General features: G+C 41.1%; 1 protein-coding gene across 24 annotated transcripts in view; it reads left to right on the forward strand.

The window, feature by feature from the left end:
- LRRFIP1 (LRR binding FLII interacting protein 1) overlaps positions 1-24,870 on the forward strand; it is a 106,816-nt gene that overhangs the window by 45,399 nt on the left and 36,547 nt on the right. For 6 of the 24 annotated variants that reach the window (XM_053364152.1, XM_053364127.1, XM_053364061.1 and 3 more), the window contains 6 exons: positions 1,099-1,143; positions 2,798-2,848; positions 4,364-4,408; positions 7,426-7,482; positions 9,998-10,078; positions 16,133-16,198. The exons of 4 other annotated variants lie outside the window; for them this stretch is intronic. In XM_053364152.1, coding sequence (XP_053220127.1) covers positions 1,099-1,143; positions 2,798-2,848; positions 4,364-4,408; positions 7,426-7,482; positions 9,998-10,078; positions 16,133-16,198 — 345 coding nt within the window. Of the gene's footprint in view, positions 1-1,098; positions 1,144-2,797; positions 2,849-4,363; positions 4,409-7,425; positions 7,483-9,997; positions 10,079-11,550; positions 11,587-16,132; positions 16,199-24,870 lie in introns of all 24 variants that reach the window. 14 more of the 24 variants (XM_053364090.1, XM_053364099.1, XM_053364136.1 and 11 more) reach the window with 7 other exon arrangements.

Here is a 24,870-nt window from a genome sequence, read left to right on the forward strand (position 1 = left end):
ATCTGAAGATGTGTTTTCATTCCTGAACTCTAGTTGTTAAAACATTTTTCAGAATTGGAAGACTGATATGGTGTACTAAGTCTCAGAAACCACCCTGCCATTTTTAAAATCCAAAGCATTTCTTTGGGATGTCATGTCATATTGCTGAAGAATGTTGCTGACACCTGTCAGTTAGCCTCTAGTTTCCATGTACAGACTTATATGCACTAACCATTTATCTGAAGTGGAATCGCTGTTAGATATGGGGGAAAGGGGAGAGGCATGAGGCATCCTTCAGGCACACAGGAGCAGGAGGTGCTTTAATCTCAAGCACTATAATCAGTCTTCCACAGTGTTTCCCACTACTCTCCATTGAATAATGGGTACAATTGCATGGTGGTGGTTTGAGGAAACATCTTAATGAACATAAACATTAAAAAGAGAGGTGTATAAGAAATGTTAACATATTGTTGATACTTTGCCCAAGAATCCTCGTACATTTCTTCCTGGGACATCTATGTGCTTAATGTGAGGAGGCTGTATAGAACGCTGCCTTTGGTCCATGTTGCTCAGCATTATGTGCACTGACTGGCAGCGTCTCCTGGGAATCTTTCTTCGTCCCACTTGGAGATTGGACCCAGGGACCAGGTATGCTCTGCCACTGAGCTTTAGCCCGGCCCCTAAACACTGCTGCTCACTGTTGGCCATGTGGATAACTATAACTCAGCACAGGCTAAAGTGCACCCCACATGTGTAGACTATTGGAAACAGAAGTACCAAAACGAGCTTCTCAGTCTGTGAACTCAGAACAATTAGAATGTGTGCTTATAGAACTCTTTAGCTCACAGTTGCATATTAAGGAATAGAAGTGGGTTTGCAAAAGGAATAATTATGTCATGAGATTTCATATACACAATAGATTTCTGAGTCTGGAACAACAATGGATTTCAGATATGGTGAAATACCTATTGCTATTTTCCCTGAATTATCTTTGAGTACCATTTTTCATCGTCAGGTGCAATCTTGCTGAGTTCTTGACCCTAACATTTTTCTTTCAAAGTTCTGTATGCATGCTTCTCCCTTACATTTTATCTTCTGTCTTTCCTTCTGCCTTGGTAGGAAGATAGTGAGCGTTACACCCGTAAATCCAGAAGAAATGCCTCGGTCAGTATTGTTTGCGCTTTGTGCTAGAACTTTCATTTTAAAAGTAATGAATAAAAATTAATGACTAAAATTAATCTTCTTTGTGGATATTTATGGAGCACCTCTGCAAATTTAGCTGAAACAAAATCCCACATTGATTATTTTTTAATTGAATGAATTGGGAGCAGGATGGGATCATCCACAGGGATCATGGGATCACCATTCCTCTTTCATATACATGTTCCCTCAGTTCTTCATTTTAACCACTGTTATGTCTGCATGGATCTTAAATATGCTTAATGCTACCAGTAGCTTGGAGGTACTCCTGGATCCTTTGCTGTCGCTTGAGGATCAGGTGCAGGCACACTGGGATCAGCCCCACATTGTGGGTGCCCAGTGCGCACACGCACACACCATCACACACGTCACACGCATGACGTCACATGGTGCGACACGCCCCGTTGAACCCTCCAGCAGCTGCAGTGAGCTTTCAGAGGGTGCAACAGGCCACGTTGGGCCTCAGCACGCTGTGTGAGGTTATGCATGCGCGCCACATTGGGTTGACCGGCTGGGCACTCACAGTAACAATTTTGTGGGTGCCCCAGAACCTAGGTCCCCTCAGAGTTGGTGCCTATGCTCAGGTGGCCTCAGTGGTGCAGAGTGCCTTCCATCGGCTTCGGCTGGTGGTCTAGCTGCACCAGGGATAGCCTAACTTCTGTTGTCTGCTCTGGTAACCTCTAGGTTAGCTTACTGCAACATGTTATACGTAGGGCTGCCTCTGAAGATTCTTCAGTGAAGATGGTTTAGAAACTTCACCTGATGCAGAATTCAGCAACCAGGTTGCTCATCAGGGCAAGATAGTTTGAGCGTATTATACTGATCCTGGCCAGACTACACTGGCAGCCAATTAGTTTCTGGGTCCAATTAAAAGTGTTGGTTTTGAACTATAAAGCATTAAACGGCTTAGTACTGGTATACCATAAGGACAATCGCTCTTCATATGAACTGACCCAGACGCTAAAATCCTCCTCAGAGGCCCTTCTTCATGTGCCCTCCGGAGGGGGGCAACATGAGAAGAGGCCTTTTCTGCAGTGGCTCCCTAATTGTGGAATGCTCTCCCAGGGAGGTTTGTAACTCCTCATTATAACTCTTTAGCTGGCAGGCAAGAACATTTCTCTATAACCAGCCTTTGGCTGATTAATATTCTATGGCATTTTAAATGTGTGGGGTTTTTTTGGGGGGGGGGCGGTTGTTTTGTTTTGATTGGTTTTTGTTCTAACTTTATTTTCTTCTTTTATCCTGTATTTTTATCAAGCAAACTGCCCTGAGATCTTCAGATGAAGGGCAGTATGTAAATTTAATGAATAAATAAATTAATAAATAAATAGATTAACTTAAATGTATCTCCTGCACATAAACTGAAATGTTTTCAGATAACTACAAGGAATGTAAAAAGCAAATAATGCTTTAGATATTTCTCCTTTTTTGGATTTCATTTTGCTGGGGTTTTTTCACTCCCTGCTGAATGTTTCATATATACGTTAGGCTGTGTAATGTCTTTATACCTTTTCTTGTATTTCATCATTAAAACTTCTCCCTGGATTTTTGACTCAGTGTTGCATTTCCGTCTTTTTTAAATGGTTGTCTGGTATCCTCTTTACTTGCTTCCCTGTAGGCTTCAGATGAAGATGAGCGCATGTCTGTGGGTAGCCGCGGAAGCCTAAGGGTTAGTACTAAGTGACTAAAACATTGCCAGAATTGTCTCCTGCATTTGCTTAAGATGGGTGGTTCTGTTCTTCCATTCCTAGATGTTTGATCCCAGCTTTCCTTATTCTAAACTGTGAATTTTTTGTCTGCTTAACCCAGTATTAAAGTAAGCATCAGTGAGAGTCACACAGGCCTGCCGTGCTCTCTAGGTATGGCGGGGAATTATATTTCAATGTGATCTGATGCATGTGTAACAGCCTATATTTTGCACCATTTATATAGCAACTCTTATTGTACAATCAACCTTTTCCCTGGTTGATTACAGTGGTACCTCAGGTTACTTCCGGGTTTCGCTGCTTGCGCATGCGCAGAAGTGCTAAATCACGTCACACACATGCACAAAGGCTGTGCTGAAGGTTACGAACACTGCGGGTTGCGGACGTGCCTCCATCATGGATTACGTCCACAACCCAAGGTTCCATTGTATAACATTATTAGGAAACCTGACACATTTTCTATTATTATTTGTATCTGCCTGATGTTACAGTGAATAAAAAATGCATAGCTTTTAATTTAAATTTCAAGTGTTTGTGTTTATAGGGGGTGATTCCCCACTTGTATTTTAGCCTGGAACTTTTACATAGCAAGAGTGACTGTCAGCATTAAGTTGTTGGGCTTTTTTATTTGCCTTACAAAAGTATCCAAATAGCATGGCGTGTAATTAAATTAGATGAATGATGTTTCAACCCCCAAGTCTTCTCTGAAATTATTAATCTCAAACAGATGTTTGAAATTGAATCAAAACCTGATTTTGAGAGTCATCAGATGTGATGAGATTCTAATGGCTGGGATAATGACAGATTTCAAATTTTGCATTCAGCTGAGATTGAAGTAGCTCAGATCTTTGGAGCTTAAAGTTGCAATCATGTTGAAGTAGTGATTAGTAACTTGCAGTCAACTTGGCCACATACGTCACTCAGGGGTTCCTTTCCCCCTGTCTCCTGTTGTCAACCCAGACTTGATTCTTTGTGCTGCTGCAGCCAGTGGCGGAGCTTCATCCTCCAGCACTGGGGCGCGGGTGTGTGTGCAGAGAGCAGGCGGGGGCAGGGCTGGCGCGTGTCCCAGGGGCATGGTGTGCCGTCTGCAGGGGGCTGGTACCCAGCGGGGGGGGGGGGCAGCCACGATGGCACCCCACCAGGATTGCGCTGCTGGGGGCAGTGCGCTCCCTCTGCACTCCTCTTCATCTGCCAGTGGTTGCAGCATGAGAACTGTGACATTGTGCTTACTTCCTAGCTGCAGTGGTTTGGTCAGGTAGTTTGATTAACCTTGTAGGCAAGTATAATAGAACTCTTATCAGCTGGTTTTTGAGAGCATTCCTGTCTTCTCAGTGACATTGTTCCTGAATCCTTTGAGCATGTACATGCATTCATAAATGCTAAGATTTCACTAAGAGCCAAATTTCTATTTCATTTGTGGATATGAGAGAAGTGGGAATTGAAAGCCTTTTCATTCTGCATTCTTCCTCTTGCTTCAGACTGGATTAGAGACAGAGAGGACCAAAAGGATGAACTTCAAAACAGTATGTATTCAAAGGTTCTGTCTTCCCCTGAGAACAGTAACATATGGAAGGTGAAAAGAGAGACTGAAAAACGACTGCATTTTACAAGTGATATTAGCAGTATGTTTGTGCTATAGATATGTGAATAACATTCTGTTTCTGGGGAAATGCATTATTTTCAAAACATGTATTTCCATAATAATGAGGAAAAATGAGGAAAAATGTGGCACCATATTGTTAGACGATGGGGAGAGAGAAGAGCAACTCACATTATAATATATTATTGTCAGCTTGGAGGAAGAATAGGCTGTTGTCATAAACCTGGGAGTAAGTAAGACCCCTTGAATTTAATAGGACTTATACCCGAGTAGAAGTGGTCATCTATTGGCATTTTGCTTTGAAGGGTCCCCACGTTTCGCAGAATGGTAACACGAATAACATGGGTGACTACTTAGCCCTTAGTGCAACTGCTAAGGAATGGAGAAGTGAGCATAGCTTTTCACCCACTCCGCTGAGTAGTTTCTTCCCTTCTTGCAGCACAGCAGGGCCCTGCCTAGGTAATGATTATACGCTTAGAAGTACTGTCACTTACATTCTTCTCTGATTAGCCACTGGAAGTGCTGCTTCATTGGGTGGGGGAGGGCTTGTGTGTTTGTGGTGATGCTCAATTCATCTTCTGATCGAAGGAGCAAGATTTGTAAGGCATTGCTCAAATGCTGGGTTTCCTTTGTGACACAGAGAAGAGTTGATGTGGCACATTTTTTCTCTCTGTTCCAGGCCTCTGTAGGGTTTCTGAGTACAGTACTCTGGGTGCAAAGGCAGGCTGCTGTGGAAGGGCAGAGAAATCATTTACAATATTTTAGCCAGTGCAGGCTAACTGCAGAAAGTATTTTTCCATCTCTGTTATGGTTCTGTTCCACCTCCCCCCCCCCCAGGAGCTCTGGGCAGTATACATAGATTTCATCCTCACTGTATTTTATCATCACAACAGCACTGGGAAGGCGGCAAGGCGGAGAGACTAACTGGCTCAAGGTCACCCCATGAATCTAATAGCTCTGTGGGGATTTGCAGGTGGCCTTTCCTACTCCAGGAATGACACTTAACGCTTAACCACCCCGCCATGTTGGCTTTAGTTCTGCAAATAAAGCCTGGTCAGTTCTCCATTTCATACACCAATTAAACTTATTTCTGTTTTATGCTTATAGCAGATTATCACTGTCTACTTAAAAGTGAATACATTTGCCAGAATTCTGACATGGATAATCCCAGAAAATGGTCACGGCTCTATATGAAGCTAGTGGAAATAAAACTATACTAATAATCTTTTTTTTTTTTTTAATGTCATGGAATTCTACTCAATATTGATCCAGAGCAGATTCCAATGTATAGTTAGCAGAGTAAAAACTTTTAACATGTTGCAGGATTCCCAAAGAATAGACCAGAGGCATTGAATTTCATCCAGCAGAGCTTTACTGCTGCTGAATGCAAATTAACATAATGGTCACAAATCCAATACATTCAGGATTGGCACTGTCCATAAGAAATCCAGTTGCAGCAGACTTAACTGAAACTTACAATAACTTATAATAAGTCTAAACCTTAACACTAAGCATACTGTGTACTGAACACCAGAAGGGAGATAGCTAGAAAGAGAAAGTGAAGCCCAGGCTCCTTCTGGCCTTACTTTTATAGTCAGCATGACCTTGACAGAAAGAGATAAGAGACCCAGTTTAAACCAGCTGTACTCAGCTTCTCTGAAGGAAGAACCCAAACATCAGGAACCTTCTGCTTGTTCCTCTTACGCAGAGAAGCTTCCAGAACCCTCTTGAATTAATTAGAATAGGAAAGATCTCTACATATCAGATCAATACTTTCTGGACTAAGAAACTGACATTTTATACTGAAAATGGTATAGCAGTATATCTGATCGAATCATTATTTAATATATATTAATATATTCCAAATGAATGATAAATGTACTTCCTTCAAAAACATCACTTTCTGTTAGAACAATATATATCTTGGCCTCCATTGTAGTTTAAATTTGAAAAAGTCCCCTTCCAAAGACCCCATACAGTCAGTGCTGTGTAGTAACTAAGGTGCTTGTCCTAAGATTAGGAAGACCTGTGTTCAAATGTCGACTCAGCTATAATGCTTACTTGGTGACTTTTTGTTACAGGTAGGTAGCCATGTTGGTCTGCCGTAGTCGAAACAAAATAAAAAAATTCCTTCCAGTAGCACCTTAGAGACCAACTAAATTTGCTATTGGTATGAGCTTTTGTGTATCTGAAGAAGTGTGCACGCACACGAAAGCTCATACCAATACCACTAACAAACTTAGTTGGTCTCTAAGGTGCTACTGGAAGGATTTTTTTTTTTTTGGGAGGGGTGACTTTTATTCAGTCACTATCTCTTTGTATAATACCCTTAACTCCTTGGAGGAAGGGCGAGATAAAATGTAATTAGTGTATATGACCTAATCATTTTGTGCAATGTTCATAGTTTGTAACAAACTCATAGTTCATATAGAGGTTTATTACCAATGGTAATAACTATGATCAAATAAGAAGGGTTTACTACAGTTGTGGTGGGCACATTGAATTATGGTCACACAATTTGCTTATTAGAGGGATACTGAATAGATGATGTCAAAGTCTGTAACAGTGAATAAAGGTGCATGTGTTCTGCTTGCTTCACTCTTTCCAGGCAATCTATTCTCCCTAGTAAACAACAACATGAAATTAATAATTTTCTGTATTCTTTTATATTATATTGCCTTTGTTAAAATAGATGCATAACTAAAGAATTATCCGATTTACAGGAATTATGAGAAACTGTTGTTGTTTTTAGCATCTTCCTGTGAGGTGTGACTCTGAATTTCTGGTAGCCTAGGCTGGATCTGTCTTCCTTCTCAAGTTTGGTTTAGTGTTCTTATAGACAAATTCTGTCATGCTACTTCAAAATGAATTTCATATGGCTGTTTTAGTTCTTTACTCCCCTTTCTCTCTGTCTCTCCCTCCCCTTCCCTCTTACAACAGACAAATGGTTACGAAGAAGATATGTATGGTTCATCCCAGAGTAGAAAATCTAGTAGGGTTAGTAGATTTTTAAATTCTTACATTTTGTTTGTTATGAAAGCAATAATTAGGCAGGCTTCTTAATGTACCCAGCCTTATTCTTTGGGGATAACTTGTACTAAGAATATGCAAAAACAACGAAGTCTTGTTAGCTTGTACAACAGATGTATGGTGGCAAAAGCTTCCATTTGTCAAACCCCACTTTGTCAGTTGCATGAAGCAGTCAACCGAGTTGGGTAGGTCTATATACCCCGAGGACAAAAAAGAATGAAAAAGTAAGATCAAACAAAGCAAAAAAATAGCTATGGGGGAATCATAATACTTCGAAGAGTGCAAATGAATTCAGAATCCAGCCAAACAAATGTAAGATGTGATTAGTAGTAAGTAATAATCTTTGATTTTGGTTCAAAGAGGAGACGATTATAAATCTGTTTCACACACAACCAACAATATTTAAGGAAGCACTGAAATTGTTAATGTGATGACTGACTGTAAGAAGGTGTATACTTCAACTGGAATGCGCAGTGTAGTTGGGCTGGTTTTGTAGAAGCAAAACAAGCTTTGACAATCTTGCGTCACTCATTGTTGGCCTGTTGGTGTCACTCATTATTTTATGCAATATTGCATAAAAAAATTTCTAGCTTAGTAGGAGCAATTCTACAGTGTGGAAGAAAAGTACCATACAGAGAAGTCACACGTGAAGACTGGATGGTCCCCCCCCCCCGTCCTTCATGAGAGCCTTCTTGCCAACACAGTATATTAAAAATACTTTAAGTTAGCCACTCATTGGGTGGAGTATAAATAATAAATTATTATTATTATTACTACTACTACTACTACTACTACTACTTATGGGCGAGAAACCTGTTGGCATCAAGTGATCAGGTACGTGCTCCTGGGGGAAAAGATAAAATTTGTTTCATCTTTAAAGTTGAGATAAACAATGGTGGAATGTTTAATACTGTTCTCTGCCATAAAATCATCAAGCCTTTTAAGATGTGAGATGGATCACATCCAGTTTTGTCAACTAGCCCTACCAGAGTTACTGTAATATGATGTGGAAGAAGACTGTTTATTGAAGCTTCTCTAACTAGGCCAAGTACACGTATACATGATACAGATAATAATAGTTGTAGCAATAACTTAGAATTGCTGTATTTGATTCAAATATGGAATAATAATATAACCAAGAATCAGAAAAGGGAAACGAAGTTGCTATATGAATCACAGAATCAGAGAGTTGGAAGGGACCCTAAGGGCCATCTAGTTCAAGCCCTTGCAATGCAGGAATCTCAAAATGAAAGAGACCTAATTTGGGGGAAAGTTTAGTTTAAATAAATGAATTTGTACCCTTTCCACTCTCGGAAGATTGTTGTGAAGGAATGCATAGGAAATAGTATTTCAGGAAATTAGTTCTGAACAATGACCCCTTAACTGACTTACACCCCTTGCACCAACCTTCCCCAACCTGGAGGTCCCCCCCTCCAATCTTCCTTGACCGTTGGTTATGTTGACTGGGGCTGATGGGAGCTGGAGTCCAAAACATCTGAAGGGCCCCAGTTTGGGGAAGACTGCCTTATATCAAGCAAGTATAAACTTTTCATATCAATGAATCCACCACTGGGTGTGAGCAGGGTATCCTTTCTATAAAACAGAAAGGGTTAATACCATTGTTTCTATGGAATGATGGGAGAAACAAGAATGCTTTATAGGCCAAAGTGAATATATTATATCTTTGGAGGTTTGCCAATTAATTCAGTGTTTATTCTGACTACTGAACCTTTTGAGATCCATTCTGCCATTGGCATATTGCTTCCTAAAATAAAACTAAGAAAAGATGGATGTGTACTCTTCAAACAAGGTTGGGATGACTTTTCTTCTCTCAGCTGCAATGGGTGTGTCACTCATCCTAATTGTCTGGTTTGTCCTACCTACTTAAAGGCGTGTTCAGGTAGTGGAGGCAAGCCTCTTTTCTTACCAGTCTAGTTCTGTCTCATAGCTAGAAAGATAGGAACGTCTCAATGCCTGGAAAAGGCAAGACTATTTTTTAGAGGAAAGTTGGTGAGTACCCATAATGCCTATATTACTGAACTCATGGTTGCATGGTTTTTGTCTAAATAGAAATAACTTGCTAATAAGCAATAGTTTATATATCTTCCTGCATTCTTTATGTTTCAGAATTGCATCTTGAAATGAACTAGGTGCTCAAAGAGCTCAGAGAGAGAAGATAATAAAGTAAATTATAGGTGTTCCCTGTACTGAAAACAAGAGTAGATAAAATCTTTTGTTATTCTTTTACATAGAACAGCATTTAAAACATAGGCATCTTTCTTTTCTGAAATAGACACCACCTTATCCAACAGAATGATAGTTATTCACTCCACAAGAATATTGTTTTGGGCAACATGGTATTCGAAATGCTTTCTGATGCCATAGTCTGGGTACAGCAGATTGTATATTCACTGAGGACTCTGATTTGGAATAAATGACATCTTTTTCATTCTTGTTTTTAAAACTTTTTATATTTATGCAGGCTTCCTGCTACTCTGACCTTAGTCTTCCTTGCAGTGGTTTTCCTTCCAAATCCCAACCTTCTTCCCAAAATGGAAACCGGGTCTGTCAGTTTTCCTCCCTGCCATTTTTGACATTTTAGTTACCCCTGGGCAGTATAACCTCAGCCTGTTAATTTAAGAGGCTATAATAAATGAGTGATTCCATATACTTTTGTTTACCTCCAATATTCTCAAGTTAGTTGTATTATTATTATATTTATACCCTGCCCATCTGGCTGGGTTTCCCCACTCATTCTGGGTGACTTACAGCATATCTAAAACATAATAAAAAACATCAAGCATTAAAAAGCTCCTGATAGAGGACTGCCTTCAGATGTCTTCTAAAAGTTGTGTAATTCTTTATCTCATTGACATCTGACAAGAGGGCATTTCACAGGGGAGGGTGCCACTACTAAGAAGGCCCTCTTCCGTCTTGGTTTTCCTTTTAAATCTTTATTTCCACTTCTGCTTGAAAAAGGTAAAATATAATGCTGGTTTCCAGACAGCATAAGACTCTGTCCTACCTCTGTCCTGAATCATTTATTCATTTTTAATCATTTAGTTGATCTCATCATATTTGCCTTAGCAATTCTGAAAGCCACTGAGGGAAGTAAGAGATAAATGTTTTAATTGTACCTGCATTTTATCAGTAAAAAATAGATTGTACAGTGTACAGAATAGATTTAAAAATTCCTGCAATACCTCCCCCCCCCAAAAAAGAGAAATCACTGATTTAAAAGCCTTACTGCCTTCACTGGGGTTGGATTTGCCTAATTTGCATGCAGAAACTAACATGTATTTTTCCTGGTCAGAGTTCTGGTTTTTTCCTTCCTGCATGAGTGTGTGAGTGTGTGTGTGTGTGTCCCTGCCCCTACAATTTTGTATGTTCTATGGGATACTTCTAAATGTTTGCCTTCTACGAAAATGTCTCCTCCAATTTTCTAATTAAGCTACTTTTGCATGGTGGTTTATAGCTAGTTTTGTCAATCTACTTTCTTAATAGTTCTGTGTGTTTTGTGTGTGTGATGTTTCCCCCCCAGAAATAAAGATTTGCATTACTTACAAATGTTCCGTTATTTTTTAAAGCTGCGTCCCAATAAGTTGATGTGTTTACCTCTTATGTTTGTTGTCAAGGTAGCTTCCTTTGCCATTACAGTATTATAGCTGAAACGGAAGCCGGAGTATCGTAGCTGCTTTTGTCTCTTGTACCTAGATGTTTTAATTCATGCTCTGTGATTAATGTCTGCATCCCAATTATTGTGTTGTGCTTTTGCAATAGTATCCTCCCTTCCTGTATGTAATATGCATAAGTTTGCTCACCTTGCCATCTAACTCTTACTTGGCTTTGACTTTCTGACCATTTAAGCAGAAATGGCAACCTCTGCCATATTCTGATTTACCTTGCACTACAGCATATATATTGTAGTAAGTGACAGCAGCACAAGGAATTCCACAGCGAACAAGCAGTAGATTTCCCTTCTCCCTTCATTTTCTAAGTGCGTTAAAAACAGCTTGTGTTCCTTGTCGTTCTCAGCCCTCCTTGTTGTACAGTGAAGCCAGAAGCTACAGGGTTGGTTCTTGTTCTCCCTTTGTGTAGAATCTGTTTCATATATCACATATGTTGACCATGTTCTGTTACATCTTAGAAGCATTTTCTTGTTCCAGTTCATGTCACTTGTGCTGTGCATTGAGCATGTGATCTCTATGAATGGAATGCACATTTGCCTTTGGTGTGTCTGTCAGCTCTGTTCTGCTCATCTTCCCTTTCCCTCCCACTAGAATCCTGCGGTTGCTGCTTGTGAAACTGCTAACAATATTTCTGTCTGCTAATTGTGCCTGTTTTCCAGCTGCTGGGTGGTACATTACAATGTAATGTTAAAAAAGAAAAAAGAGACATCATCATACCTTTTGCATTTAAAGAAAAAAAGGCTAAAATTGTTGGGATGTCCCAACAAAATAACAGTGGGGGGCGGGAGGGGGGTCATTCCATAGGCAAGCCGTAAAACCTTGAAGCACACCCCAGATTAGACCCTCTTCCTCCTGCTATATTTGCAGTGTCTCTGTGGCAGCTCAAATCATGTTTGACTGTAATGTTTTATGACCAGACCTTTTTTTGCAGTACTACACTGGGTGGAATGTTAAATCCTAATGATAAGGAATCATGATGAGAGATTGGTGAGGCAAAAGTGGAAATAGTTTGGAGAATATTTAAAGAGGTACAACAGCCAGGAAAAAATATCCAAGTAGGGATAGATACGTGAGCAGCAGTAAATAATACTTAGGATAGAATCAAATGGATATGCAGTGTAACAAGGACCAAGTAGAAAGCCATGGAGGGATGGATAGGGAAGTCTGTAGAAATGAGATGAAGAGAATTGAAAGATGTATGTATTAAATTTTGGAAAATGCATTGGGGGAAAATCCCCTAGTTCCTAACCAGGGGTGCCATTGGGGAGGACAGTGGGCTGAGGGCTTCCCCAAAATTTTTTCAAGGAGGGTGCGGATCCCCCTCAATATTCCACATGGTATGTTAGCTTCTACTTCCACCACCTCTCCGCAAAAATGGTACTTCCCTGCCACTTCTGCTGTTCCTTTGCACTACAATTTTAGCTAGGGTTGCCATACGTCCGGGAAATCCCGGATATGTCCTCTTTAGTGGGCCAACGTGCCCATCTGAGGAGATTTTTACATTTTAAAGTAAAGTTACAGGGTTTTCTGGGTTTTTAAAATATATTTAGTTGGCTTTTTGGCTTGGGTGGTGCAGGCTCAGAGTCAGGTGCAGGCTTGGGCACGGGCTGCTCGGGTGCCGGCAGCTCAGGTTTGGGCGCGGGCTGCTCTATGCCACGGCCACTGCCAGCCTGAGCTGGGGAAAGAGGCACACAGGTGCGGCAACAGCCCTGTGTGCCCATGTGCCTCTTTCCCCAGCTTGGAGTGGCAACAGCAGGGGTTGTCCTTTTTTTCGCTCTTCAAGCTATGGCAGCCCTAATTTAAACACAACTTAATTGTCAAACATATTCACGTATACAGTGGTATCTCGGGTTACATATGCTTCAGGTTACAGACTCTGCTAACCCAGAAATAGTGCTTCAGGTTAAGAACTTTGCTTCAGGATGAGAACAGAAATTGTGCTGCGGCGGTGCAGCAGCTGCAGCAAGAGGCCCCATTAGCTAAAGTGGTGCTTCAGGTTAAGAACGGACCTCCGGAACGAATTAAGTACTTAACCCAAGGTACCACTGTAATAGGAAAGTATTTAAGAGAGTTACATAAGAGTGTAATGTTTGGAATTTAAAGTGCCATCTACCACACAGTAATTTTCTGTGTGTTCATATTAACTATGAAGGCCATGGCCAGAAGAATATTTTTTAAAATTTATTTTATTTGAACATGCACAAACAACATTTTAATTTTCCTTGCTAAAGCTTAAGATAGGTTTTTATGTTGTCATAAAATGGGCAGACTTGATTATTTCCATAATGTATGAATGGGTGCAGACCAGATTTGGAGCAGCCCTCATCAAGCAGCTTCTGCCATCACTTATTTTCTCCTAGAAAAGTGCAGCCTTTTCTCTGGTGCAGGAAGGAGGGGGCCATGAACAAAAGCCCAGAAACTGGCTTCTCAGATCATGAGCAAGAATTCATTTAAAACAAATATGGGGAAACATATGTAATTCAGTTTTGCACCTAGTGTTTCTGAGCAATTAAATATTAGTCATTTCAATGGCATTATCCCCTTGCATATCCTGATACTTCCAAATGCCTCAAGACAACTCCTATTGCATTTACGCATCATAAAAGGGCACCAGTTCTGCATAATACCAAGGAATCTTGGCAATAAATCAGCAAATAGTGAAGGAATGATGACAGCAGTGAGCTTAGCTCACTCTTTGAATATGGTATGTAAATTTACCCTAAAGGCAAATCAAATACTAAAATTATGTAACCAAGCAGTCAAATTTAGCAAAATTTACTACAAACAGGCTGAAATATTCAAGCTATTTTAATAATTAAATGAAGTTGTTCTATTTAAATTACAAGTCACAAAAGAGAAATAATACTTAACTAGTACTATAACATTTAATTGATTAGGTTAAGTGACTAACTCCTCTTATTTACTAACAATACCTGCAATTCATGGAGCAGAAGATTGTGGCAGGTGTCATTTTGGGGTTATTCCCACCGCACGCGCGCGCACACACACACAGGACTCTTCTCAGGTAATGCCTGCTAGGACTCTCACACACTATTTTTTTTAAAGGCAGCATTCTTTGTTTGCTTCAGAACTATTGTTTTTATCCATATGGGATTGGCTGCCCTGTAACAACTCGCTACTTTCAATACTGCGGTGTCCAAAGTAATTTAGGTCTTCTGCCCATTTGTGAAATAGAGCAGTAGTGGAAAAACTGTAGGCTGAAAATAGGATAATGGTTCTGAAAGCTGGCATTGAAATCAAACGGCTGGTATCTGTAAACTTTACAGATCTATGAGGCTTCTACAAAGTTCAATGTTTAAGCAGTGGGGGGGGGGAGGGTGTTCAGCTGGAGCACAGTTCTGGCGCCTCTCAGGTGTGCACCATTGTGGGTCGGCACTCCCCCCGCCCGCTTCTTGCCTTTACATACTTCTGAGAAGCCCAAATGAACATTTCAAGTCAAGACAGAAACTGGCCAGCATATGCAAGTCTACACTTTATAAACGACTATGACTCCACCTCGCTCCTAGCTGCTCCTAGCCGTGCTGTGAGCTGGGGCCAATTTGTATTTCCTTTTCTTCAATATGTCTCCCATGGAGTGGCGGTGGGCTTTAAGCTCTCCAAGCAGGCCTCTACCATTGCCCGCACGCACACCTGTTTGCACAAGGCCCCTTCCAAGCTGGTCTAGCGGATGACTGAATCTAAGAGAATGAGGGAGGTGAGGGCACATTTCTTTGACCTGCACCAGAACCAGGGGTGATCCTTGAACCAGCTAGGGAAACAGCTTGCCTTAGTTTTTAGCACCTCTGCGGGCAGTGAATGCAGCTGTTGCCAAACCAGCATCTGCCCCAAGTTACCCAGCAACTTCCTGTAACAACTTAATGATGAGTTCCGGCATTTATTTTTCTTTGGGGGGGAAGCACTGTGTTTAAGGTTAATTCAGCGGCCATAATGTTTCTAGTAACTTGCTCCTGATGTTATTAAATAAGTTTGATAGGCACAGAAACTGATCACTGGGTACCCTGCAAGGAAAGCCGAACTCTCTAATTTGTAGTGCAGTGTTGCTGCTCGTAGTACTGTGTTCATTCATTCATTCATTCCTGCATTATGCTTTCCTGTCACTGTTTTTTTTCAATGGATGGAGTTTGTAATTTCCACACTTAATTTATTCTCACCACAATTGGGAGCTGAGAAGGCAGTTACTTGAAGGAGGAGAGAGAGAGTGTGTGTATGTGTATCCTTAAGTCTTTCGGTACAGAAATTTAAACATGTTGCCCTCAGGCTTTGAATCAGTAAAAATAAATAATCAACACTGACAATGATCCTGTTTTGAATATATGAGTTGAAAGGAGCCAGTCTGCAAATATTGCGGTGAGGCAACCTTAATAGGCCTAGCTACCACTCAACTTAGGCTCCTCAGTTCAGGTTGTATTCAAGGCCATATTCCTGCTTCCATCCCCTCATGGTACCTTTATTTGCTCTTCATGCTGCCTCCAACCTGACCTCTTCTGCCTTCTATTCAGTTTTATGCAGGAATCTACCAGTGAGCCAAGCAATCTTTGTTTCTTTCCCTCTGAAACTGTTTCAAACTTGAAATTGTGTAAAAGGATTTCCGTTCATTTAGGAATTGTTGTGCAATACCTACAGGGTACTGAGTTTAAAAGAGAGGCAGCTGGAGCACAAGGTGCCCAGCAACATTCCTGATGTGAAGAGTGGGATCCCTCACTTTAATTCTGCATGCATTTGGACTAGTTTGCAGGGGGTTTTCTGCATCCTTCCCTTGCATGCAGCTTGCACTACACTGTAGGAGATACTGACATTTATTTTGTTTCTTCCTTTCCATTTCCTTTGTCTCTTTTATTTTGCACCTTGCTGTATTTTGAACCTCCCAAATCTACCAATACTGTTCTGACTCTGTTTTTTGATTGTAGGCATCTCTGTATGATGAGAACTTTAACAGTGGGAATCGTCGGTATAGTGCCTCTAGTTCACGTCCTGTAAGATGGTTTCCACATTTTTGTGCTGGCCTCGTCTGTTTTGTACTAAAACATGTTCTATTGTAGTAGCTTGTGTAGCACTGGTTGCCTGCAATGTTTTCTAAAAAGACCACTTTCTGTAACTACCTGAAATAATAGGTGCTTCCTGTTTAGATCTAAACGCTGTTCCTTGTTTGTCAAATGGTGCTCATAAGATGCAATGAGCCCTTTCAGATATAACAGGCCGGGTATACTAAACCATGGTTCAGTAAGCTGAGAATGAGTGTTTGACCCACATACTTCTCTCTTACCCCATACCTGACTTCCACACTTTGAATAAGCATTAACAAATGTCATTGCAGTGTACAACAATAAAATTAAGACAGATAAACAGTTTTCCAAAAGACATTTGATACTTTCCAAGTCTTTGTCTTTTAAAACCAGAGTTCCCTTTAAACCAGGTATGGGGTAAGAGAGAAGTATGTGGGTCAAACACTCATTCTTTAAACCAGGGAACTCTGGTTTAAACAAAACAGGACTAAAATGTTGAAACAGGCACACAAAGGAGATGAGTAGAGGGAGGAGGACTTGACCCTGGTGCTATTTTCTGTCAAGGATCCTTTTGTCTAAAGCAGTGGTCTCAAACTTTTTTCTCTGGGCCACACTTTCAGAATAAAAAATTGCTTGTGCCACACCATTTATTATTATTATTATCAATCAGAAACACATTGGAAAACAAAAAGAAACAACTCCTAGAGGTTCTTGACTTATAACCTAGAACACAACAACTTTATAATATGATTATGGGACACCCAGAAAGCATTAAACAAGGCAGCTACCGTATTGGCCTGAATATAAGCCACACTTCTTTTCCAAATTCCAACCGTGAAAAGTTAAAGTGCAGCTTAAATTCGCAACCTTACCAAAATGCGCTTTTACGCACCAACCATTTCCGTGGGACAGGGGGTAAAATGGGCTCTTCTCCTCAATCTTCCTTCCACACCCCCTCAGGTTCTTTTTGGACGCGAGTTCCCACAACCCCGGATCCCTGCCTCCCTCTGTCTCCTTAGGGGCAGAACAGGAGCCCAAAAGCTCGGCCTGGAATTCAAGAGGGAGGCTTCCAGCTTTTGGAAGCAGAATCACGGCTCTGCCCCATCTCTTTCCATGGAGGTGCACCGAGGTGCACCCTTCCTTCCCCTCCATGCCTTTGATGACTCGTCCCCTTCGTGAGGTGAGGCGGGATGAGCCCGGATCTCAGCCACTCCCCCCCAACCACGAGAGATTTGGGGGCGAGCGGGACCACCCCTCCTCAGCCTCCCCTCCTCTCTCCCTTTTCCCTTGGATCACTTTTCTCTTTTTTCTCAGTGGGGCTTGCCGACCGCCCCATTGAGCCTTGGTTGTCGAATGTTTCAGAAGCTGAATGGGCTTCCAGAATGCATTAAGACTGACAATTGAGGTCCCACTGTAGTGATTTTTTTGTTTGCATTTACACACTGGCGCCGACTCCATGGGGCCTGAGGGGGCTCGAGCCCCCTCAATAATTTGTTTGGGGGGGCTCAGCCCCCCCAATAATCTCAGGCGCCCCTCCAGCAGAGCGCCGCCGCCGTCCCCCGCCTCCTCCCCACCTGCTCCCTCTCCAGCCAGCCAGCCAGCCGCGCGCCCTAGCCGGAGAGCCCCGCGAGATTAGGGAATCCCCGGGCGGGGGCTCCTGCCTCGCTGCTTCGCGAGAACAGGGGAATCCCAACCGGCCACGCCTCCCAGCCAGCCAATCGGCTGGCTGGGGGGCGTGGCTTGCCCTATTTAGGGCCGGAGCAGAGGGGGCTCGCCCTCTCTTCTCCGGCTAGCCCCCACGTTTCCCAGCTGATCCTGTCGTCGTTGGTGCCTTTTTCCTTCTATCACGTGGAGCTTAAGCGCAGCAGGCGCTGATCCTTCCGGGCAAAGCTGCAGCTGCTGTTTGCATTTTGAGCTGAAATCACTAAAGGAAATTTAATTCCTTCTGGAGTCCGAGCTCCACTTCAACTGCTAGCTTTCTGGGGCTGAAATCACTTGCAGCGCAGCTTCAGTTGCAAGCTTTCCCGGGCGGAAATCACTCGCAGCACAGGGGTGGGCTTTATTCTCATAGGTCCTTTTGTCTGAAAGTGGCTGCTTGGAATAGTTCAGCGCAGCTTTTCTCCACATCGGCTTAAGAGAGGTAAAGCCGACAGTAGCAGCTGCATCGTTGCCGGGTGAGACGCGTCCTTGTATTGTGGTATTGTGCACTGGCTGCCTCTGCGCCAAGGATCACACGTGAGTAGAAAAATCTGGGAGAGTCCAGGGGATCCTTTAGCAGCACGCCGGCTGTGAGAAGGGGCGGCGGGGTTGCTTAGTAACGATCTCTTCCTGATAGCCCTTTAAGGAGCCACGTGACCAGGGGGACGGCCGCCATCTTAATAGGGGCAATTTTTGTGGGAATATTCCTTTAAATCAGTACAGGTCTTCGACTTGAAGCATTGAAAAGGGGAGTGAGGTGTGTGCCTGGTGTGTATTGTGTAGTGTGATTTGATTTGCCGGCTCCCACAGGGTGCTGTGGGGGGGGAGCTTTTCTTCAGTGCGCCCGGGTTGAGGCTTATTGTTTCAGACACAGAGGCAGGACGCTGGCAGCCAGGAACAGGAAGTTGATAGCTGTGTTGCTTGGTAACCAGGAAGTTGCGGTCGCCATTTTGAGCTAACCACGTGGTTTGGCCCGGCGGCCATTTTAGGTGAGGCACTCTGTTGTGGGAATTGGATACTCAGTGCTCAGTGTGAGTGCTTCTGCTGTTTATTTCTCTAAAGCTAAGCACAGGAGGCCGATTTTCATAACCTTTAGGCTTTATAAGTGACAATATAGCTCAATTGGTGGATTGGAAGAGAACAAGTTATTTAAGTTAAGCATTTTAAGAGCTCATAGAGGTTTGACTCTGAGTGTTATTATATTAAAGCGCTTTAATTAGGGCTTTAGCGCTCCAAGGATATATATGCAACCCTGAAATATAATAAATTTGATTGCTTTAATAAGTGCTTGCAGTAGTCAACTTATTGCTTGATTCCAGTTGTATTTAAACTTATCGAGTGTGGATTCATTTTGGTAATTTAATTCATTTGGTTGGAACTTTAAATTCATTTTGGTTGACTAAGAGAAAGGGAAGATCAATTGCTGCTGGATTCTGATTGTATATCAATTTAATTTAATTGGTGATTAGATTCATTTGGTTGATTTAAGTCCTTTGGTTAGTTAATTACCTCATTGCCTTAGTGTGTTGTTAAGAAACAGTATTTATTATTGCAGGCCAATTTAATTACTTAATTCCGTTTAAATTAATTGGAAGTTGGTTCATTAGGCCAACTCATTTTATTTAGTGGTTACTTTAAATTTATTTGCTTGATCAGGAGCAAGGGCAGTTACTGCCCCCTGCCTACAGTACCCACCCCTTCTGTTTAAAAAACAGTTGAACGCATTATATATATATATAAATAAAATAATAATAATAATATTCAAAATAAGATAAAATAAATTTTGCTAGTTGGATTTAATTTCAGAAGGAATCAAGGGATTTAAGTGCATAAGTGATTTAATTGCTGGGGATTTTAATTGCATAAGGTTCTGCATAAGGTAGAGGCCATATAGATTATTGCAATTAATTCACTTTCGTGGTTCTTATTGGCGGAATTTGTCCTGCTTTGCCTCAGTGCCGAGTAGAGTGGAGGTTTGGGACTGCAATTTGAATGCTGTAAATAACTCTACGTGAATTTTGCTGAGGGGGCACAGTGCCTGGTTTAGCGGTGATTCTTGGCACTGGCTACTAAGCCTCTCATTCCTCCCTCTAGCTAAAAAATTATAGCCTGCAAGCAAATAAGGGTTCTTACACTGGGAATTTGTTGCCTTAATTAACAAATAAAGGTTCTCTTTCACTAGGAATTTGTTGCTTCATTAATTGATTTGGGGAAATTTTAAGTAGAGCCTTTTGGATAGAAACACAATTCTAGATATAGTTAGAGAACTAATAATAGCATATTCATTAATAATAATAATAATAATAATAATAATAATAATAATAATAATAATCTGGGCCTGAGCTAGCGTTAACGGGATTTGAGTCACAGCTACCGGGGTACGTTTTATTGGAATAGGCGCTGTTTAATCCTAAAGAGTAAGGTTACAGCTAAGTCAGGGCGAGATTGACTCAGCTGTCACAGCCAGCAATTTTAATTTTAAGTGGAACCTTACCCAGTGCTGACAATTCTGAGCTGGCTTGGCCGGTGCCACAGTTTAGGAACAGTGGGTCAGTGTAGATAATACTGAGCTTGGCCATCCAGCCTAGCCAGCTTCTACGTTGTGGCCGTCCCCGTCCCCTATATTTTATTCGTTTACTTTAGTCTCAGTGTATTGTGAATTAAGTTTGCAATGGATAAATTTGTAACCAAAAAGGCACGCTTGGAAGTTGATGATACTGTAAGTCAACCTCCGACAATAATTGTGTCGTCAATTGCTGCGTTGTCTTCATCCGAGAACCGTTCACAGCCGAAACCTGGACAATCCGGTAAGGGAAGATCATTTCAGAAGTCTTGGTTGATCAAATATACATGGCTAGAATATGAAGAATGTACCAAAAAAGTTTTTTGCAAAACCTGCAAAGAGGCAGATGCTAAAAATCTATTACAATTTTCTTCAAAAAAAGAAGATGCATTTATTTCCATAGGGTTTTCTAACTGGAAAAAGGCTTTGGAAAAATTCCGTCTTCATGAAAATACGTTTACGCATAAAGAAGGTGTTCTGAAACTAAATTCCATCACTAACCGAAGTGTGGCCTCCCAATTGAATGAACAGTTACATAGTGATATGAAGAAAGGCCGTTTAGCTCTTGAGACAATTTTTACTACCGTGCTATTTTTATGCCGACAAGGACTAGCAATTAGAGGGCACGAAGATGTAAACTCAAATTTTTTTCAATTGTTGGAACTCCGAAAGAATGACGTACCTGAGTTAAAAGATTGGTTTGGGCGTTCTGGGTATAAGTGGACGTCCCACGATATTCAAAACGAGATCATTGATCTACTAGGAAAGTCTGTGTTGAGAAAAGTATTGGCTTCAATCAAGAAGACTGAACATTTTTCTATTATTGTTGACGAAACAAGTGATTCTTCGCTTCACGAACAAGTGTCATTTTGTATTCGTACTGTCGATGATGATTCCTTAATTATCAACGAAGACTTTATTGGCTTATACGAGACCCCCAACACTGAATCACAAACTCTGTTTAGTATTTTAAAAGACGTATTTGCTCGTTTTGATTTGTCAATGGATAACTTAAGAGGACAGTGCTATGATGGTGCCTCGAATATGAGAGGCAAGTTCAAAGGACTTAAAAAGTTAGTTTTGGATATACAACCAAAAGCACGTTATGTGCACTGCACTGCTCACAGTTTAAACTTGGCAGTTGTAGACAGTCTCCGCCATCTTACGTCTATGAGGGATATTATGGCCTTAGCCAAGGACTTAATAAACACCGTAAGGGAATCCAACAAAAGGATGGAACTTTTCAGAAGCATACGCTGTGATAGGGCCAACGGCCAAGCTGGTCTACGACCCCTTTGCCCGACTCGATGGACTATGCGAGCTTCTAGTATCTTGAGAGTATTGAAAAACTTTGAAGAACTTCTAGAGTTTTTTGAAACATTTTCTGCAGAGGACAAAACAGAGGCAGGTTATAAATGTGCAGGCTACCTTGAGTCAATGTTACAATTCAAAACTTATTTCTTTTTACGTCTTTATTGCCATGCAATGAACCCAGTAGAGGATGTCAATGAAAAAATTCAATGCCCTCATCTAAGTGTTTCTGATCTGGAAAAAATATATGAGGGCTTGATTTGTATATTGAATGGAAGGCGTGATAGTTTTGAAGACTTTTGGGAATTGTGTTTAAAAGAAAAACCTTCACAAGTTGATGATCCTTCGCTTCCTCGGAATCGACGTATACCAAAGAAGTATGAAAACAACGAAGCCAGCTCACCGCACACTTTCAAAACCCCAAAGGAATACTACAAAGCTATTTACATTGAAGTTTGTGAAACGGTGCAATCTTGCATTACTGAGCGGTTTGCATCGACTGGATTCACACAGGTCATTGCAGTTGAACAAGAGTGCTTGCTTTTAGTAAACAGAGGTGAAACAAATTTTGAAAAATCAACTGAGTTTTTCAAAAATGACCTGGACATTGAGAGACTGCGCTTACACTTGAATATGTTAGCCGATATCGCTAATAAAAAACAACTGGTCTTAAAAAACATGCGTGATGTGAGAAAGTACATTACACAAGAGCCTGCAATTGGAGAAATGTTATGTGAAGTAGTGAAGTGCATTAAGCTTCTCCAAGTAGTTCCAATCACGACAGCAACAGCAGAACGGTCATTTAGCGCCCTTAGACGTCTGAAGTCATATCTCCGATCAACAATGGGACAGAAGCGATTGAACAACTTGGCTGTTCTTCAAGCCCATCGAGATGTTTTGGATGAATTGGATATCCGACCAGTCATCAACGACTTCATATTCAGTAATCCTGTCAGACGGTCGACATTTGCACCTTTCTAAAGACACTCTAGACACTTGGTTCTAAAGACCCAATTAAAGCCCGTTATTTACATACAGTATTACAGTATTTACATACAGTATTACGCATACTGTATTAACTTTATTAACTGTATTAAAGCATTAACTTTGAGATATTATTTTTATTTAATGAACCCTCAGCCTTATTCAAAGTAAGCTTAAATTAGCTATTTCACTTATTAATCAAAGTGCTATTACTGTGTGACAGCAATATTTTATGTTTTATTCTTTTAATGATAGTTTAGGATTTATTTAAATATCATTTCAGTCTTTTCAGAGCTATATATTCACTGCTCTGTAATAGTCTATAAGCATAATTGTTACTGTAAATTAAATTAGCTTTTTACGAAAATACCGTGCGTGTTTATGTTTTGTTTCTTTTTTCAAAGCCAAAAGGTGTTTCAGGCTTGTCGAGTTTCCCGGAGTGTGGAGTTATAGAGAGTCGAGTTTTCGGGGTTCTAATGTTGATCATATGACTCTAAAATACTTTAAAAAAACTTTAAAACTCACTAATTTTCATCTAAAATTTAGAAAACTTCCCGGGGCAGGACCCCGGTATGGGCCCCCCCAATATTTTTTATAAGTCGGCGCCCCTGCATTTACAGTGCTACGAACAGGTGTTTCACCCACTTGCGGGTCCTCTCTAGTACCCGTAGGATTTTCTTCTACATTTGCCATTCACGGGTGTGAGTGCCTGTGGAATTTTAAGGGAGTGGCTTCTATTCTGGTATTGTACTTTTTCCTTTTCCCCCTTGAATTTTAAAGCTGCGGCTTATTTGCAGGTGCCACTTATATTCGGGCCAATACGGTACGTAAGAACACAAATCATTCCCAAAATATATTGATAGTCCTTAAATCAGTGGGATTACCTAGGGGAGTGCTTAGAGGCAAGTGGGTGGCAGAGAACCACTGGAGGTGCAAATGAAAAGATTTTGAAAAGCTGGCATCAGGTCACATTCAACAGTTTTGTAGAATTAATTGAACTAAATGGTTTTAATTGAATTTTGATGGGTTGCCATATTTTGAAAAGCAAAAAAGAGGACACATTTGATGACTTCTACTTTTAACTGGATCACTATGACAACTCTACCCATGAAAAAGAGGATGTTTCCTGGAAAAAGAGGACATACTGCTCTTTAAAATATGGCAACCATAATTGAAGTGTGCAATTAATTGCTACTGTTTTGAATGCTGTTGTGTCATAACTTTCCTTGTGGATTATACAAACCACTTTGAATAATACTTTTTATACGGTCAGATAGAGGGCACTGAGGTTGAGTTTATGGAACCAAGGGGGCAGTGCCCAAAACCGTTTGGGCACCACTGCTCTAAACTATGGTTTGCAGCAAGGCTGTTAAACCTGTTTATTTATACAGAGGGCTGTTGACCCACAGAAAAGATAAGTCAGAGTGGTATCAGTCGGCAATGTTCAACAATGTTCAGTTCCCCTTGGTATTCAGTTAGAAGAGTGCAGGAGAATGTACTGCAGCTTGCAGGTTGTATGAAAGTCAGCTGAACTGCTGTAGACACTCCTTGCTCCCTTCATATGTGGGGCTTCAATCATTGCTTCCTGTTTTACTCCATCTAGAGTGAATGAAGTTACGTTGCTGTTATGCCTAAACTAGAAACTGTGGCTTGAGCAAGTGCTCCAAACTAGAACCGCAAGCCAGGATCAAATTGTAGTTTGCAATATTGGTTTGAGGAACTCGCTTAAACCACAGTTTGCCAGCATGGATATGACAAACTTTGGTTTAATGGAAGTAGGAATAGTTAACAATTGTGTGTGAGTACATTTGGAGAATCACAGGAATACAGGCAATGTGAACTATTTTATTTAAATCTGAATTGCAATTTATCATCTTTAAATAAAAACAACAATATTTTAAATGTAGATCAAGGCCAGAGGTGGGATTCACCTAACAAGCCCAGTCAGTGGAAACCCTGCACAAGGAATTCCATGTATGCAGCTGGGCTTTCTTCCTTCCTTCCTTCCTCCTTCCCCTCTACGCCCCTTGAAATTGGCTCTCTGTGGGCTCAGGAAAACAGTGGGAGAAGAAGGGGGATCATTCCA

Source organism: Podarcis raffonei, chromosome 1 (assembly GCF_027172205.1).
Source record: "Podarcis raffonei isolate rPodRaf1 chromosome 1, rPodRaf1.pri, whole genome shotgun sequence".
In the NCBI taxonomy this organism is placed as follows: domain Eukaryota; kingdom Metazoa; phylum Chordata; class Lepidosauria; order Squamata; family Lacertidae; genus Podarcis; species Podarcis raffonei.